Source organism: Phoca vitulina, unplaced genomic scaffold (genome assembly GCF_004348235.1).
Source record: "Phoca vitulina isolate PV1807 unplaced genomic scaffold, GSC_HSeal_1.0 scaffold6, whole genome shotgun sequence".
Taxonomy (NCBI): Eukaryota; Metazoa; Chordata; class Mammalia; order Carnivora; family Phocidae; genus Phoca; species Phoca vitulina.
The window spans coordinates 67,608,056-67,624,832 of record NW_022589709.1 but is presented as its reverse complement, the minus strand read 5'-3'; the positions used below and the strand labels follow the sequence as shown (position 1 = coordinate 67,624,832).

At 35.2% G+C, this 16,777-nt stretch overlaps 1 protein-coding gene across 1 annotated transcript in view; it reads left to right on the top strand.

The window, feature by feature from the left end:
• Window positions 1-16,777, top strand: part of MTREX (Mtr4 exosome RNA helicase) — a 114,759-nt gene that overhangs the window by 83,077 nt on the left and 14,905 nt on the right. Inside the window, exons 20-23 of the mRNA XM_032404412.1 lie at window positions 5,141-5,251; window positions 6,512-6,700; window positions 11,580-11,743; window positions 15,982-16,087. Of these exons, the coding sequence (XP_032260303.1) occupies window positions 5,141-5,251; window positions 6,512-6,700; window positions 11,580-11,743; window positions 15,982-16,087 (570 nt within the window). The remainder of the gene's footprint in view (window positions 1-5,140; window positions 5,252-6,511; window positions 6,701-11,579; window positions 11,744-15,981; window positions 16,088-16,777) is intronic.

Here is a 16,777-nt window from a genome sequence, read left to right as displayed (position 1 = left end):
ATTATTTACTTCTGAATCCCAGCTAGCGTTTGGTTTCTATTCCTCAATCTTAAAATTTGTTCTGTAGAATTCCAGCACCATTGAAACTTGTATGATTTGTTTCCATAACATTTATTTTACAATTGACTGCTTAACTGTAAATGAGAGTAAAACTCCCACAATTTAACAGATAGTCATTGTACTCAAAGGGACTTTTGAAGTTATTGCAACTTGGAATGGCAGATATGTGGCACACATGCCAACATTCTTTTTCTCATGGCAGACATTGATGATAAGTCGTGGCATTCTTTCACAGTGAACTCTTAGATTCTTCCAAGAAAATTATCTGATGACTAATTCATTAGAGTTAGCATTTTAAGGAAAACCTGTTTGTTGTCTGTCTTGCTTTTAGGCCCAGATTTTATTAAGCCTAGCAGCTGTGCCCATTTTACTTAAAGATACTAAGAAGCTTTATAGTACTTATAATCAGATTTGTCTCAGTTTAATAGCCTCTGCAGTGTAGACGTCACTGGATCCTAGACAAACTGTGTCTTCTGTAGCATTTTTTAAATTGAGGTATAATTGATGTTTAACATTTTTTATGTAGCTTATTTCAGGGAATTAAGGGGAGGTTTGTTAGCATGAAGTATATATATCATATCATCTCTGGTTTCAAGGGTTTTACAGCTTAATGGGGGGAATAGTTTGTGCTCCAGTTGGGGAACATCAAAAATGCATCCTCTAACTGGGGTAGAGTGTGTTTGAGGGGGGAGATCAGTAAAGGTTTTATAAAAGAAGTATTGAGAAATTCACCTGACTTGTAGAAATATTTTCAGAGAATTGTGTTCCCAACAATGGAAGTAACATGCACAGAGCATGAAACATCCCTTTTTTTTTGTTTTTGTTTTTTAAAGATTCATTTATTTATTTGAGAGAGAGAGAGAAAAAAAAATTGGGGGGAGGGGCAGAGGGAGGGAGAATCTCAAGCAGACTCCCTGCTGAGTGTGGAGCCCGCCACGGTGCTTGATCTCAGGACCCTGAGATCATGACCTGAGCCAAAACCAAGAGTCAGACACCCAACAAACTCAGCCACCCTGGCACCTCGAAATGTCCCTTTTTTAAAAAGAACTCTTAAGTTCTGTTATTTGTGGTTGAATGATAAAGATACAACAAAGAGAAGGACTATCTATATCTTAAGAGATGAATAGGTATGTATTGTTCGCTTTTATAAATTAATATCTTGAATAGGATCCTGGACACAGGGATATCATTCCACAGACAATTTATAAGGAAATTTCATCTCTCAACTGCAGTTATTATGTAGCCTGGGTAGATTTGAACCAGACTTCCTTTGCATGAGATATGAGGAGGAAGTGGGATTTCCATAGTCATTTTCTTTCCTTTAACTTGGAGTGTGTGTGATACCAAATTTAGCTTTTTAAATGCTGCTTAGATTGCTGCAAGTTTTTGGTTAATTTCCAGAGTTCTGGAAAGAAAATTAGATCAAGACACACATTTAGGTTTTAAAAATATAAGATTTAATAAAACACATCAGCTCAAATAACTTTGCCTGCACATGATTAAAATGTAGTTGGTTCAGAAAATATCTTTTCTGGATGAAAAGTTCAAAAATCATATTTTAGTTAATAGCCTTGATTTGAAGAAATGACATTGCCTGAAACTTATTTAGAATGTGTTCACTTAAACTTACTGACTTCTCCTATTATCTATCTACCTTATCATTTGCTTATTTTAAAAGGGGAAATTGATTTATGGCAAACTTGAAAAGATTTGAAAGGTCTGTTCCTGTTATTGGTATTCTAACAAGTTTGTAGTAATTACCCACATGATTATTTGGATGTATATAAACCAATCTTGTGTCATGATGAGCCTGAATTGTAAGTTACTTTATAAGGTTATTAGGGTTAGAAAGTTGCATGAACACTATGCAAATATTATGTTTTTAGATCTCTGTATGTAGAGATTTATCATTCTATGAGAACTATTCAGTTGGTTTTTAAGCATTTAACTTCTTATTTACAAAACTTGAGTCGTAGGATCTTCCTTTCCTTGTACTTAAGGAGACATTTGTTGGAGGACTTTTGTAGTGTCTTTCTTGCCATTAATGTGAGAGTTGACCATTTTTGGATAGTGTTTATTATGGGAAACAGCATTAGAAATTGATCAGTTTCTGTCTTCTGAATCAAGTCTTCACTCTATGGTGTTTATTTTGTTTTCAAAGAAATTCTCAAATACTTGTGCTAAATGAATTCAACTTCAAGTACACAAAGCATATACTTCCTGTCTAAAGCCAAGTGAATGATTTTGAGTTTTTCTGCCATTTTGGATTATGTACATTCACTTCAGTGTTCTCTTTCCATTCAAACAGTGCATCTAGGATTTGCATGGGTCACAAACTGGTGGTTCAAAAGCCAGTTTAGCCCTCATGATGTCTTATTTAAAAACGAATTTGACAGCTTGAGAACAGAAGTTATATTAAAGGATTATAATCAAATGAAAGTAAGCATCCACAAATCCATACTTAGGTAAGTCGGTAGATAGGTAAGTAGATAGATAGATAGATAGATAGATAGATAGATAGATAGATAAAATATAGAAAGAATGAATATGTTAGAAAAGTCACCGTTAGGCAGCTACCACAGATGGACTCAGGCAAGAATAATCCATGGATGCTAAAACTTGTGAGTTGAAAGTTTAGTGAGGAATGGGATATTTACAAAGTATGAATCTCCGCGTAAGTTCTTATTAATTGTAAAGGGGGAAGTAGTAAGTTTACAGTAGAGAATGCTAGCAATAACCACCTGAATTGAGTGATAAGAGTTAGTATCACCAGTAATGTTGATCAAAGGACGGGAAGAACAAAAAAACATCGTCTCTGCCAAAAATGCATCCTTGAATCCGATGATTCCTTATAACGAGACAAACTCAAATTCAGAGGCATTCTACAAAATAACTAGCTAATTCAAAAACATCAGTATCCTGAGCAGCACAGAAAAACTGAGGAACTGTCCCAGATTAAAGTAGAATAAAGAATTATGACAACTAGGGGCACCTGGGTGGCTCAGTAGTTAAGCGTCTGCCTTGGGCTCAGGTCATGATCCCAGGGTCCTGGGATTGAGCCCTATGTTGGGCTCCCTGCTCAGCGGGAAGCCTGCTTCTCCCTCTCCCAGTCCCCCTGCTTGTGTTCCCTCTCTCGCTGTGTCTCTCTCTGTCAAATAAATAAATAAAATCTTTAAAAAAAAATTAGGACAACTAAATTTAATTCATCATCCTGCTTTGGATGCATGGAGTGGTGGGAGAGAAGGAGGGTGGTATAAAAGACATTGGAGAAGTAGGTGAAATTTTAATACGGACTGTGTAGATAATATCATTGTATGAACATTAAATTTCCCTCTTTTAATACTTGTACTGTGGATGTGGTTTGTATGTGTGCAGAGAGAATGTTAAAAGCACATGGGGCAAATGTAAATAATTGGTGAATCTGAATAAAGGTATACAGGAGCTCTTCTATTCTTATAACTTTTAACTTTGAAATTATATGAAAATGTCAATCCCATAAAAACAAAAGTATTCTGGATTTAAAAAGGTTAAAGAGACCTGACCGCTAAATGCAATAAATGACCCTTGGCTGGATCCTAGATCTGAAAGTGGTAGTGGTGGTAGTAGTAGCTATAAAGGATATTAGTGAACCAGTTGGGGAAATTTGAATATGAACTGTATATTAGATGATAATGTATTATTGTTAAATTTTTATGATATAATGTGGTTATGCAGGAGAATGTGCTTGTTCTTAGAAGATACATGTTGATGTATTTGCTGGTAAAGTAAAGTGACATGTTATCTGCATATTAATTTCAAATGGTTAAAATGAGAGGAGGAACAAGGAAGGCAGAAAGAATGAAAAACACTCCCTCCAAAAACCCCAAAATCTTACCTGGAAAGAGAAAAACGCACATATGGCAAGGTATTAACAATTGAGAAAATAAAATAGATAGTTTGTTGTATTATTTTTTTGGTCGTTTTCAAAGTTGTAATTGTCTCCTTTAAATGGCTTTCTCTATTTTTTCATTCCTCTTTTTCATTTCTTAACACTTAACAAATACCTTTTCTCTTTGGTTATTGAGTATGATCTGTGTTAATATTTTAGTTTTGGTATATACAGATCTGTTGACACTTATATTTGCTTATACAAAATAACATTTTTTGAAGGTGTTAAGGCACTATTTTAAAGTATTTTACATGCATTGTTTCATTTAATTCTCAAAACAGTTTAATAAGATGGATACAATTTTATCTCCATTTTTAAAATGGGGAGAATGAATTAAAAAGATGAGGAGACTTCCTTAAAGTCACAAAACTAGCAGAAGACTGAATTCAAACCCAGGCAGCCGTGACTCTAGAAACTGCTCAGCTGCTATACCATTTTGTTCAATAAAACACTAGGAATGTATTTGTTACCAGCAAGCCAGTGACAGTTGTTTTTTCAGTAGTGATCACACTAAAGGTAGCCGTGAGAGACCAATAGACAGATGAATTTGGACCTTTGAAAATGTTAACTTCTCAGTGTACAGATGCCCTCTAAATTTAAAGGAAGCATACTTAAAGGAAGCAAAATGTCAGTTTGATGGTGAGGGAAGGGTATTCTTGTCAGGAGAAAGCATGAAAGTTAGTTTGAAGATAGGTGATTCTTTATTATGTCTTACGGAGTATACTATTTCCTCTGGTTGAAATACTTTTTTTCATCCGCCCTTCCTTCTGGCCCATCCAGAGCTTACATGAAACTTACTTGGCTATCTAAAGCTAAACCAGGAGTCTTTCCTTCCTTTGTAGTGCTCTTGTACTTTAAGGTATTCAAAAAGTGCCAATAAATGAGGACATGAAAATGAATTCTGTTATTGCGGGAATAACTTATGTTTAGGTACCGTTTATTTGCCTGTTATTTAGAGGTTGAATTAGTGTTTACTTTTGGAATATAACTTCTAATAAGATACAAGCTTCCACAGTGATTATTATCAACTATTAGGTGTGTCACAAACTGTAAATGCAGCTTCGTTTTAAGGATTCACACTAAATTTAGGAAATGGCAGAGTTTGAAAATGTGCAGTTTTAATTGTGGTGTTCTTTAACTTTTTCTTGGCAGGTTGTTCCAGTTTTGGTGCACCTCTTGTCTGCCATCAGCAGTGTTAGGCTTTACATTCCTAAAGACCTTCGACCAGTGGATAACAGACAGAGTGTTTTAAAATCAATACAGGTAGATGTGTTAATTTTATAAATTTAAATATAAATTTTATGTGAATATAAATAGGATTTATAGCAAGACAACTTAAATGCTTTAAAATGTATTGCTTTCTTTCAAAAGTATAAACACTGCCATCAGTGGCAGTTCTTTTTAGTAAAAAATAATAACAAATCTTTGTGTAGATTGTCCACTCCTTGTGAATATACCAACAAAGTGAGTTACCAAAGGAGATTTCACAGAGGAAAACATGGCTGATATTATATGCAAAATATATTTTGCTTTATTATTTGTTGAGTGAAAATAACTAGACTGTATTAAAAATTTTATGTATAAAATCACATGCTAGGATTTTTAACCAGTTTTTAGTGTAGTTAATAAATTAATGAAATAGTTTTACTTTCAGTAGGAAAGATTATGACATTCTAGAATTTTATTTTCCAGTAGGGGAAGAAAAAAGGAATTTTGTCATTTATTTAGTCAATAAATACTTGGATTAGTATTTACTATGTGTCAAAGGCTCTATACTAGAATTTGAGAAAACAAAGATAGATAAACAGGATGCTTTCATTAGAGTAGGAATAAGCTGTGATCCATAGGTAGGCTTCCTGAATTGAAGAATTCTCTTGACAGCTTTACAGAATCTTTATGTGGATAACGTTTTTTTTTTTTTTTAAATCCCTAACTCACCAAATCCTATTTTACCTTTAAGGCCTATTCAAGACCCTGAAAGTCTCCCAGGGGGATACCAGCCTACAGTGAGCTGTCCTTTCTCTGAACTCACATGCTCATTATATTTAACAGTTAAATCATGTAAAAAAAAAAATTGACAGGGATCTGGAACCCTTTAGAAAATTTATGTCTTTCCATTCAGTAGTGCACCCCTAGGAATCAGCCCCAAGGAAATCATGAGAAAATTGAAAACGGTTTACACTTGGGTTGTTTAACACAGGATTACTTATAACAGTAAGATGTTACAACAACCTAAATATATAATAATGTGCTTATCAATAAGTTGTGCCACATTCAGAACTGTTGAATTCTAAATACTAGAATTATTAATTTAACACATCCGTGTATCAATAAATCATAGTACAGCAATTCAGAAGGAATTTTCAAAACATACGCAATGAAAAATTGTGCTCCAATTTAAGTGTATTTTTAAGGGCATGTTTCTGTCTTTGTGCATAGAAAAACATAGAAGGAAATATTTATTTAGTCTTAACTAATCTTGTCTATAAAATGAAAACATTAATTTTAAATTTTTTGTTTTAGGAAGTTCAGAAACGTTTTCCTGATGGTGTTCCTTTATTAGATCCTATTGATGATATGGGCATTCAAGATCAAGGGCTGAAAAAAGTTATCCAGAAAGTGGAGGCTTTTGAGCATAGAATGTATTCTCATCCACTTCACAATGATCCGAATTTGGAAACTGTGTATACGCTTTGTGAAAAAAAAGCACAGGTATGGCAGAAACTTATTTTTTTTATCATAAAATTCTATGTATGTCACTAAATTAATGAATATGTGTTTTTTTATTTTCCTTTCCTATTGGTTTCATAGCTAAAACAGGGAAATATCTACCTATCTTTTAAGGAAACCCATCAATTCTTATCAGCAAGATAAGATAAAAATCATTTTATTATAATTTGGTATTTGATGGGTTTTCTTCACAGTTTTTTTAAATGTAATATAATTCATGTAGCATTAGATTCACCCTTTTAAAGTGTACAATTCAATGGTTTGTAACATATTCACAGATGACTGCAACCATACCACTGTCCAATTCCAGAGCATTTCCATCACCCCAAAAAGAAACCTCATACCAATTAGCAGTCACTTCGTATTTCCCCCATCTTCCAGATCCTAGCAACTACAAATCTGCTTTCTGCCTCTATGGTTTTGCTTATTCTGGAGATTTCATAAAAAAAAAATCCTGCAACATGTGGCCTTTTGTGCCTGTTCTCTCCACTTAGCATAATGTCTTCAAGGTCCATCCATGTTGTAGCATGCATTAGTACTTTATTCTTGTTTATGGCTGAAAAATATTCCACTATATGGATATTCCACATTTTGTTTAACACTTTATCAGTTGATAGACATTTGGGGTTTTTCCACTTTTTGGCTATTATGAATAATTCTGCTACCAACATTTATGTACAAGTTTTTGTTTGGATATGTTTTCATCTCTCTTGGGTGGAATTGGGTTGAATTGCTGGGTCATACAGTAAGTCTGTGTTTAACCTTTGAGAAAGTGCCAAGTTTTTTCCAAAGTGGCTATACCACTTTACATTCTTACCAGCGATTTATGAAAATCCTTATTTCTCCATATTCTCACGAACACTTGTTATTGTCTTTTTGATTATAGCCTTCCTAGTGGTATGAAGTTGTAATAGTTTAGCTTTTAAGGGTAATTAGCTATACCCTCTAACCAGAAAAGCATTCTTAGAGCCATTGTGAATAATGAATTTAGGAAAAGCTTTTAGAAATGAACACATTCCTTTCCATTATCCACTTCTCTTCAATTAGAATCTTTTGTGCTATAGAAATGTCACTTTCTCCTTGAAACTTACAGCTCCTTGCTATTATGCTTTTTCAGCTTTTATCGCATGCCACTTTTACCGCCTTTGTCTTCCTTTCACAAATTATTATTTTAAGCTCCTTAGGGTCAGGTATTTCATTTTAGCTTACTTGTGCTCTCCCATATCCCAAATGATCTCTTTATAAAGTAGATACCTACTATTTATTGAACATGCTTGTAAGTGGAAACTTCTTGGCTTAACAGAGTAGTATGTTTAGTTCACGGTTTTACAGCACCCTTTTAGCTTTCTGTGAACTAACATAAGGGGGCCTTTTGCCACGTGGGCAACGAACATATAGTGTACCATGCTCTGGTCCACCAGGAAGGTGCTTCTCAAGATGAGGAAATGGAGACCCAAAAAGCTTTAGTAACTGGTACAAAGATCCTCACTTGGGATCCTGGCCTGTTCATCTCTCAGCGAGACCGTTCCATCAGCTCCCTCCCTGCTTCCATTTACTTCCTGTGTTGCCACCAGAGAGTCGTCCTGAACAGTTCACAACACAAGAACACAGACTCCTGAGCTTGGTTGAATGGTGACTAGAAAGCATCCACAGAGAAGGCACTATGAAGCCACAGAGAGTGGCATTATCTGAGCTACTCAGACATAACTGCAAAAGGCCTTGGTGTCTGGCAAAGGGACTGACTAAGTAAACTGGCTATGAAAACTCAGCAGTACATGGAAAAATGCTTGTGCAGGTGCATTAAATGCTAATATCAATGTGGACTATGATTACAATTTAGCACAAATAAAAACATACACCAAAAAGATGAGAAGGAAATCCTGAAGTGGTGGTATTTGGGTAATGAGATTATAGTAGTGTTTTTTCCCTTCTTTTTTTCCCTCCCTAATTGTCTGTAATGTGCTTAGAGAATATTTTATAATGAGCGAAGACTACAGTTAACAACTTAGGGGGGAAAAAACAAGTCTTTTTATGGCCTCCTAGTGACTGCAGGATAAATTTCACGTCCCTTATTTAGCCTTGCCTAAGAAGGCTTCAAGAATCTGATCCCTCAACTGTTACCATTTTTGTCACTCACACCTTTTGACCAGGCTTTCCTCTTCTAGGAATTGAGACTCCAAAGCGTGAGGTAGTACAAGCATGTTCTTGTAGCATTGTCTGAAAAAGCAAATGAATATAAAAATAACCTCAGTGTTTCATCAGTAGGGAATTAGATGTATGACTTATACATATCCATATCATGGAAATCAACATGGAAATTAAAAAAAAAATGAGGTCGGGGCACCTGGGTGGCTCAGTCAGTTAAACGTCTGCCTTCAGCTCAGGTCATGATCCCAGGGTTCTGGGATCAAGCTCCGCATTGGGCTCCTTGCTCAGCAGGCAATCTGCTTCTCCCTCCCCCTTTGCCCTCCCCCTACTCATGCTTTCTCTCTCTCTCTCTCTCTCAAATAAATAAATATCTTTAATTTAAAAAAACTTTAAAAAAAAATGAGGTCATTTTACATGTAGTCTTTGCAAAATGTATTACACATGTATTTACAGATGATTTATTAGGGAGGAAAAAAGGAAGCTGATCTCACTTCTGTGGGAGAAAAGCTCCTATTACTGTGTATCCATGCTTTTACAGACATGAATGTATCTGTTCTTCTAAAATGTGTAGGAAAAGGGGCGCCTGGGTGGCTCAGTTGGTTAAGCGACTGCCTTCGGCTCAGGTCATGATCCTGGAGTCCCGGGATCGAGTCCCGCATCGGGCTCCCTGCTCGGCAGGGAGTCTGCTTCTCCCTCTGACCCTCCTCCCTCTCATGCTCTCTGTCTCTCATTCTCTCTCTCTCAAATAAATAAATAAAATCTTTAAAAAAAAAAAAAATTAAAATGTGTAGGAAAAGATCTAAAACAGCATCATTTAACAGAAATATAATGTAAACCACGTATGTAATTGTAAATTCTTTCACTTTTTAAAAGAAATGGGTGAAATTGATTTCAATATTTTCGTTTAACTCAATATATCCAAAATACATTTTAATAAAAATTACTGAGGGGGCGCCTGGGTGGCTCAGTCGCTTAAGCATCTGCCTTCGGCTCAGGTCATGATCCCAGGGTCCTGGGATCGAGCCCCGCATCAGGCTCCCTGCTCCGCGGGAAGCCTGCTTCTTCCTCTCCCACTCCCCCTGCTTGTGTTCCCTCTCTCGCTGTGTCTCTTTCTGTCAAATAAATAAATAAAATCTTTAAAAAAAAAAGTAATTAAAAAATAAAAATTATTGAGGAAAAAAATTCACTAGTGGGCTCTCTTCTACTAACCAGTAAGTTTTATATGCCTCTGAGTACTTAGCAGTCTTCTGCTCTTATATGGACATCCTCAATCAAGGAAACTTAGAAAACACCTTTTTTTTCCTAAAAGACCTGATAAATTATGCTAGGTAGCAGAGAGTTGTTTCTTATCCTCATAGCATTATGACAACACATTTGATCATAGCAATATAAATAACCATTAAGAGACTGGATTCTGAAGGTTGACAGAGTGGTTTTGAATCCCATCTTTGTTACTCACTAGCTCTGATCTTGACCAGTTTACTTAGTAATCTCTCTCAGATTTTTACCTTGGTAAAATTCACATTTAGTATTAGTTACCTGTCTTACACAATTGCTGTAAGAATTAAATGAAATAATGTAGAGCACTAGAAATGGGGTACATAGCTGTCAGTAAATACCCATTACTGACCACAGTCATTGTCTTTATCATTTCTGATCCTCAATTGAAGCCTAATAAATCATATGCAAAATTCCGGAGTCTTTGAATTTCAACTTCTGAGTCCCTAAAATTTTCTTTTTGTCAGTGTTTTTCTGAACTTCAAGCCTCAATCTTAGGAATTCATTATTTTCTTGCTGTTGTACTATATTCTTGTCCCAATTGGAAAGTAGGTAGTATTTACTGATTAATTGAATTTTAAAACTCATCCATTCTGGAGGATGACCTAAAAATACATTTTCCTTTTAAAGTGTAGAATAAAGATCTATTCTCTTGGCTAAAGCCATTTCTAGCTTAGGCAGTTTTGTGATACAATTAGAAGGCAAATAGAAGAAATACTTTTCAGGACATCATGGGGGAAATACTGGTAGCCAAGAGATAAGACTCCTATACCCTCATCTTTCCTGTTCTCTAAGCTACCCCCTGATTTCCTAAGGTTGAAAAGCTGGATCTAATGCTGCTTTGGAAGCATGATTGTCAGATCTTGTCTGGGAGAGCCTATCCTAATTTACCACTGACTTTTTCAACCTCCAGCAGATTACCTTATCTAGCTAATGGCTATCCAACTTACTCCTTTTTCTAAACCTGCCTCCTTGCTCCTCATTTAAGCAGGAACCATGCTGTGTTCCCCAGCTTCTTAAACTTTTAACAACTCCTGAATATCCTCCCTGCTTTAATATATTTCCATATATTTAATATTTTTGCTGGTATTTAATTACTACAGATATATCATTCCTCTTGTGTAATATCCTACATAAGGTATCCTTATAAAATATTTTCTAGGGTGCCTGGGTGGCTCAGTTGGTTGAGCACCTGATTCTTCATTTTGGCTCGGATCATGGTCTTGGGGTGATGGGATCGACCCCTGTGTTTGGGTCCACACTCAGTGTGGAGTCTGCTTGAGACTCTCTCTCTGCCCCTCCCCCCCGCTCGTGCACACATTCTCTCAAATAAATAAAATCTTTAAAAAATATATTTTTTATTTCATTATATGAATAAATCTTGTTTTACTTTGTTTACTTTATTGAACTTTCTTTATACTTTTATATGCCTTAGATTGCAATTGATATTAAATCTGCAAAGCGAGAATTAAAGAAAGCAAGAACTGTCCTACAAATGGATGAGCTCAAATGTCGCAAACGTGTTTTAAGGAGGTTGGGATTTGCTACTTCTTCTGATGTCATAGAGATGAAAGGACGAGTGGCTTGTGAGATAAGCAGGTAAAACTGGTTGTTCTAGAAAACTGATTTTAAAATGAGATACTGTTTTTATACAAGGGCTATAAATCTTTTGGAAAAAAAAAGAGCTGTCTTAAAAATAAAAAGTTTGTGGGGTGCCTGGGTGGCTCATTCAGTTAAGTGTCTGCCTTTGGCTCAGGTTATGATCTCAGAGTCCTTGGATCGAGCCTTGCATCAGGCTCCCTGCTCAGCGAGGAGCCTGCTTCTCTTTCTTCCTCTGCCTGCCGCTCCCCCTGCTTGTGCTCTCTCTCTCTCTCAAGTAAATAAATAAAATCTTAAAAAATAAAAAAATTAAAAGTTTGTAAAATACCTTCCATAGTAAATGCAGTTTTTGATGATGAAATTAGAAAAAGAGCGTTAAAAAAATCTCTTCCATCCCACTATTTAATACAATGCTATTAGCATTCTGATATATTTCCTTTTTTTATTTTAATGCATTGCATATTTTTACATATTCATGATCTTAGTTTATACAGTTTTGTATACTTAATTCTTTTTTACAATTTTGAACATTTTCCCACCTTAAACTTAGTCTAATAACCATTATCCTATTGTATAAGAGATATTATTAAAGTTTTGGGCTAAGAAACAGGGAATTACAGCATAGCATATTATAGGCCATGGCATAAAACTGGATAAAGATATTGTCTATTTTGGTGATCTTCTGACATACTACAAATGACCTTAAAACTAAATGACTTGAAACCATAGCAGTCATTTCATTCTTTCTGGTGGTTTCTGTGGGTCAGAAATTCAGGAAGGGCCCCTTGAATGGTTCTGGCTCAAGATTCCATGTGATTTCCATTAGCCTGAAGATACTCTTGTTTTGTCCATAGTTGTTAACCATTATACTCATTGAGTTCATAAAAGATGTTTTGCAACAGTTTCTTGTGTTTTCACCATGGCCCTAATGGATGGGGCTGGAGAATTATAGCCTTTGTGTATGGTTTCACATGTTTCTGGGGAAGATGTATTCATATTATTCTTATTGATTGTTTAGTTCAGATGTTAAGAACTCATGTCTGGCAGAGCCAGGAGGAGATTGTGTGGTAAACTAAAACAATTCTTGGTCACCAAAAGGGGGCAGCAACTACTCAGCCCCAATTATTACGGAACGATGTGATAACAGATTTTTCAACTTAGAAAAGCCAAAAATCCAGAATTTTAGGTGAAATACCTTGGTTTTTAATTGTTCACAGATCAGTTGAGAATTATTTTTTTAGTCACTGTGTGAACCAAATACATCATTTGTTCAAGTTAGATTTGGCATGTCGGCTTCTTGTTTTCCTTAAACCTGCTTTCCTACTTTGTAATTAAAGAATTATAGGCACCATAGGTTAATAATTTACCCAGGTCTAAAGCTAAGCCATAGGACTGGTTTACTAATTCATAAGCCAGAATTAATGTTATTGGAATTATTTCTTTGTAATATTATATAGTATTTAACAATTAACATAGAAAATTTCTTTTGGGTATCTGCAGCTGGATTTAGTCCTGGGAGAATAGTATTGATTTTACTCTAAAATAAGACTATTTAGAGAGAGAGAGAGAACAGTATCACATATGAAAGTACGTTACTTTTCCCCCAGTATTTGCTTCTCCCTCTGGTCTCTTTCTTGCTGAATAAGACCCAGCCACTAACGACAGAAACTTGGGAGTCATCCTAGATTCCTCTCCCTTCTTCTCTCTCTTCCCATCTTCCTGAGTGTTTCCTCTATCTCTGCCCACTAATGTGCTTTCATTATTTCTTGCTTAGAGTACTGCAGAAGCCCTCATTTTTGTTGCCTCCTATCTTGAGTCTTTATAATCCATCCATTATACTGCTTTCCCAGTGTTCTTTCCAAAGCACAGAGCCTATCATTTCATTCTTTTGGTGAAAGTCTCTCAGTTATTCCCTATTGCTTTTAGAATAAATGCCATAATTTAGTGTGTTGTTGCCTTTCCTCTCTAGCCACATCCCACACATATTTCTTTATCTTAGCATGACCTTTCCCTCACTCCTACCCCAAATCCCAATTCCTACATATTTTTTCCTCCATCTTATGAAACTTGCTGTGAATTTCTCCAATCTTATTTTAAGCTCCTCAACTTTTTTTTCATAATTGCCTGTATAACCTGTTAGATCACTCTCCTGTGATTACTGTGTTTCTTGTCTGCCACCCACCTTAGTGGCGTGTATGTAGTAATACGTAGCGCCTGTATTGTCCTCTTTGTTTGACTTAATTCTCATTTGACTATTAGGAACCCAAATTTAGTTTTTTTACTTTATTTTTGATTAGTTAGAACTATTTATAAAGATTGATAGTTCGTGACTTTATTTTTTTAGAACTCAAAAAATAGATTTGCTTGTTTTTGGTTGTTTTTTTTTAAATTGAGGTAACGCCCTCAAAATTACCGAATGGGTCTATTAAACCCTTTTATAGATGTAAGATACGTTGTGGAACCTTGATTACAGAATTGTAGAAACACTATCTTTGTAGTCTTTTATAGCTTCCATTGAGCACAGTTGAGCATTCAGATTTTTTTGTTTTCCACCCATGATGGCAAAGAGAAAACAGGAAATATATTTTGCAATTATTACACAAATCAGAACATAAGTGATGATGGTGAATTTAATCGCATAGCAAAATCTTAGACTGTAGGTAAATTCTCAAACTGAAGAATCGATGAGTGAATAATGTATCTCTAAGGACAAAAAAAAATTTTTAAGGTTCTTATTTATTTTACTTTCCTTTCTGTTTAGCAAGCAGGAGTTATGTAATGTTTTGTGCTAAGAACTTGGACCATTCCATTTTACTAAAAGGACTTGTGACAATAGTCTTTTACCTTTTATGATTTGTTTGCTAAATTGTCCTTGATAGTTTTTAAGTGGTCAAATACTAAAGACAGTTGTAAATACAAGGAAATTGTTAAGAGGGAGAGATAAAAAAAATCTGTTGGATTGATCATTCTAATCTTTATAATATAAACCTGAATATGAAAATGTTGTACAGTTAAGGAGCAAAGAGGATGGCCTTCCTCTTCAACAAAATTACAACTTGTGAAAGTTTTAAAAAATAATATATTCTGGTGATTCAAAAGAGGAACCAAAAATAATAAGCTAGAGTCTTTTTTTTTTTTTTAAGATTTTATTTATTTATTTGACAGAGACAAAGGGAGAGAGGGAACACAAGCAGGGGGCAGTGGGAGAGGGAGAAGCAGGCTTCCCGCATAGCAAGGAGCCTGATGCGGGGCTCGATCCCAGGACCCTGGAATCATGACCTGAGCTGAAGGCAGACACTTAACAACTGAGCCACCCAGCTAGAGTCTTTAAAAGAGATGATTTAAAATCTGCAGTCAATAGTATGCTTTGATAATGCTAAGTGCAGGAGAAAAACAGAAGTAATGATAAGCTAGTACCTATTGGAGATGTATTTGAAATTTGGAATTGTATTTACTACATGGATATTGTCCAGATTCACAGATGACAGTTGATGAGCAGCAGTTAGTTGCATTTAAAGTCCATTGGCCATCTTGGTTATATATGTTCTCAACACTGGGAATGCAATGTGTGTCTCCTATGGTTACGTTGTAATTATTAAGATTTCTAATGAAGTTGTTTTTCATTATTTCCCTTTGTGTTATAAATTGTTAAACAACTTAAAAACAATTAAATGGATCCTTGGACCAAGAGGAAAAATGGTGATGACTGTCTTTCCTGGTATACTGAGAGTTAAGAAAGAGTTCTTTATTTCAGTAAATGTTTGCATTTTGGTGTTTCCTAGAATGGGATTTTTACATGAAATAACCATCTTACATTTATTATTGATATATTGGAAGATATAAAGACCTGCCATTTTCTTTTCTTTTTTTTTTTTTTTAAGATTTTGTTTATTTATTTGACAGAGAGACACAGCGAGAGAGGGAACACAAGCAGGGGGAGTGGGAGAGGGAGAAGCAGGCTTCCCGCGAAGCAAGGAGCCCGGTGCCAGGCTCAATCCCAGGACAGTGGGATCATGACCTGAGCCGAAGGCAAACACTTGACTGACTGAGCCACTCAGGCGCCCCAGACCTGCCATTTTCTTAAATAAATCTTTGTCGTTCCTCATTGATCGCTCCTTATGGTCAAATAATGGATTTTATTAAAAAACTTTCTACATTTTAAGCATTATGTATACATTTTTTATTTTTATATTACAACATTTGAAAATTATTCTTTTTTTGTGTGTGTGGTGATCTAGTGCTGATGAGCTCCTTCTAACTGAGATGATGTTTAATGGCCTTTTCAATGACCTGTCTGCAGAACAGGCAACGGCACTACTAAGCTGCTTTGTGTTTCAAGAGAATGTGAGTTAATAGATTTAACATACCTTAATGATTAATTCACACATCCTGTAACTTAATTTTAATATTACTATGGATATTTTAAATTATAAAAATGTTCCATATTTACATGTTATGGGTACTGTTAATTAGAAATCAACACTAACACAAATATAGTAAGAGTATTAAATAATACATATTATCAGAAAGGAGAGTGAAATAAGATCTTATTTTTGGATAGTCATTAATCATATTCCAAGCCTTAAATTTGTTCTGTAACCCAGTGCATTGTTTGAAGATCTGGTCTGGTCAGATAGTCCTAGAAAGAAAAGGATGAATGAATGAAAATAAAATTAGGCAAAAGAGTGAAAATAAAAGGGGATAGTGAGGTTAAATTAATATCTCTCCTCCCAGTAATGGAGAACAACTATGAAGCAACTGATTTTCTGAGTGGCTGAAGTCTTAGTTGTCATAGGTAAGGTTTGAGGTAGTAGCTATAGGATTCTCATTTTTGGTTTCGCAGTAATTTTTTCATTGAGTGGTTTGTTCACTTTCAGCAACTCTTAAAAATCAAAAAATGAAGTGCTGGATGGCCCACCACAAAAACACTAATCTGTCTTTTACTTTTTTCCAAAAACCAGTATGATTTGTTTTTGTTTTTTTTTTTAAAGATTTTATTTATTTATTTGAGAGAGAGAATGAGACAGAGAGAGA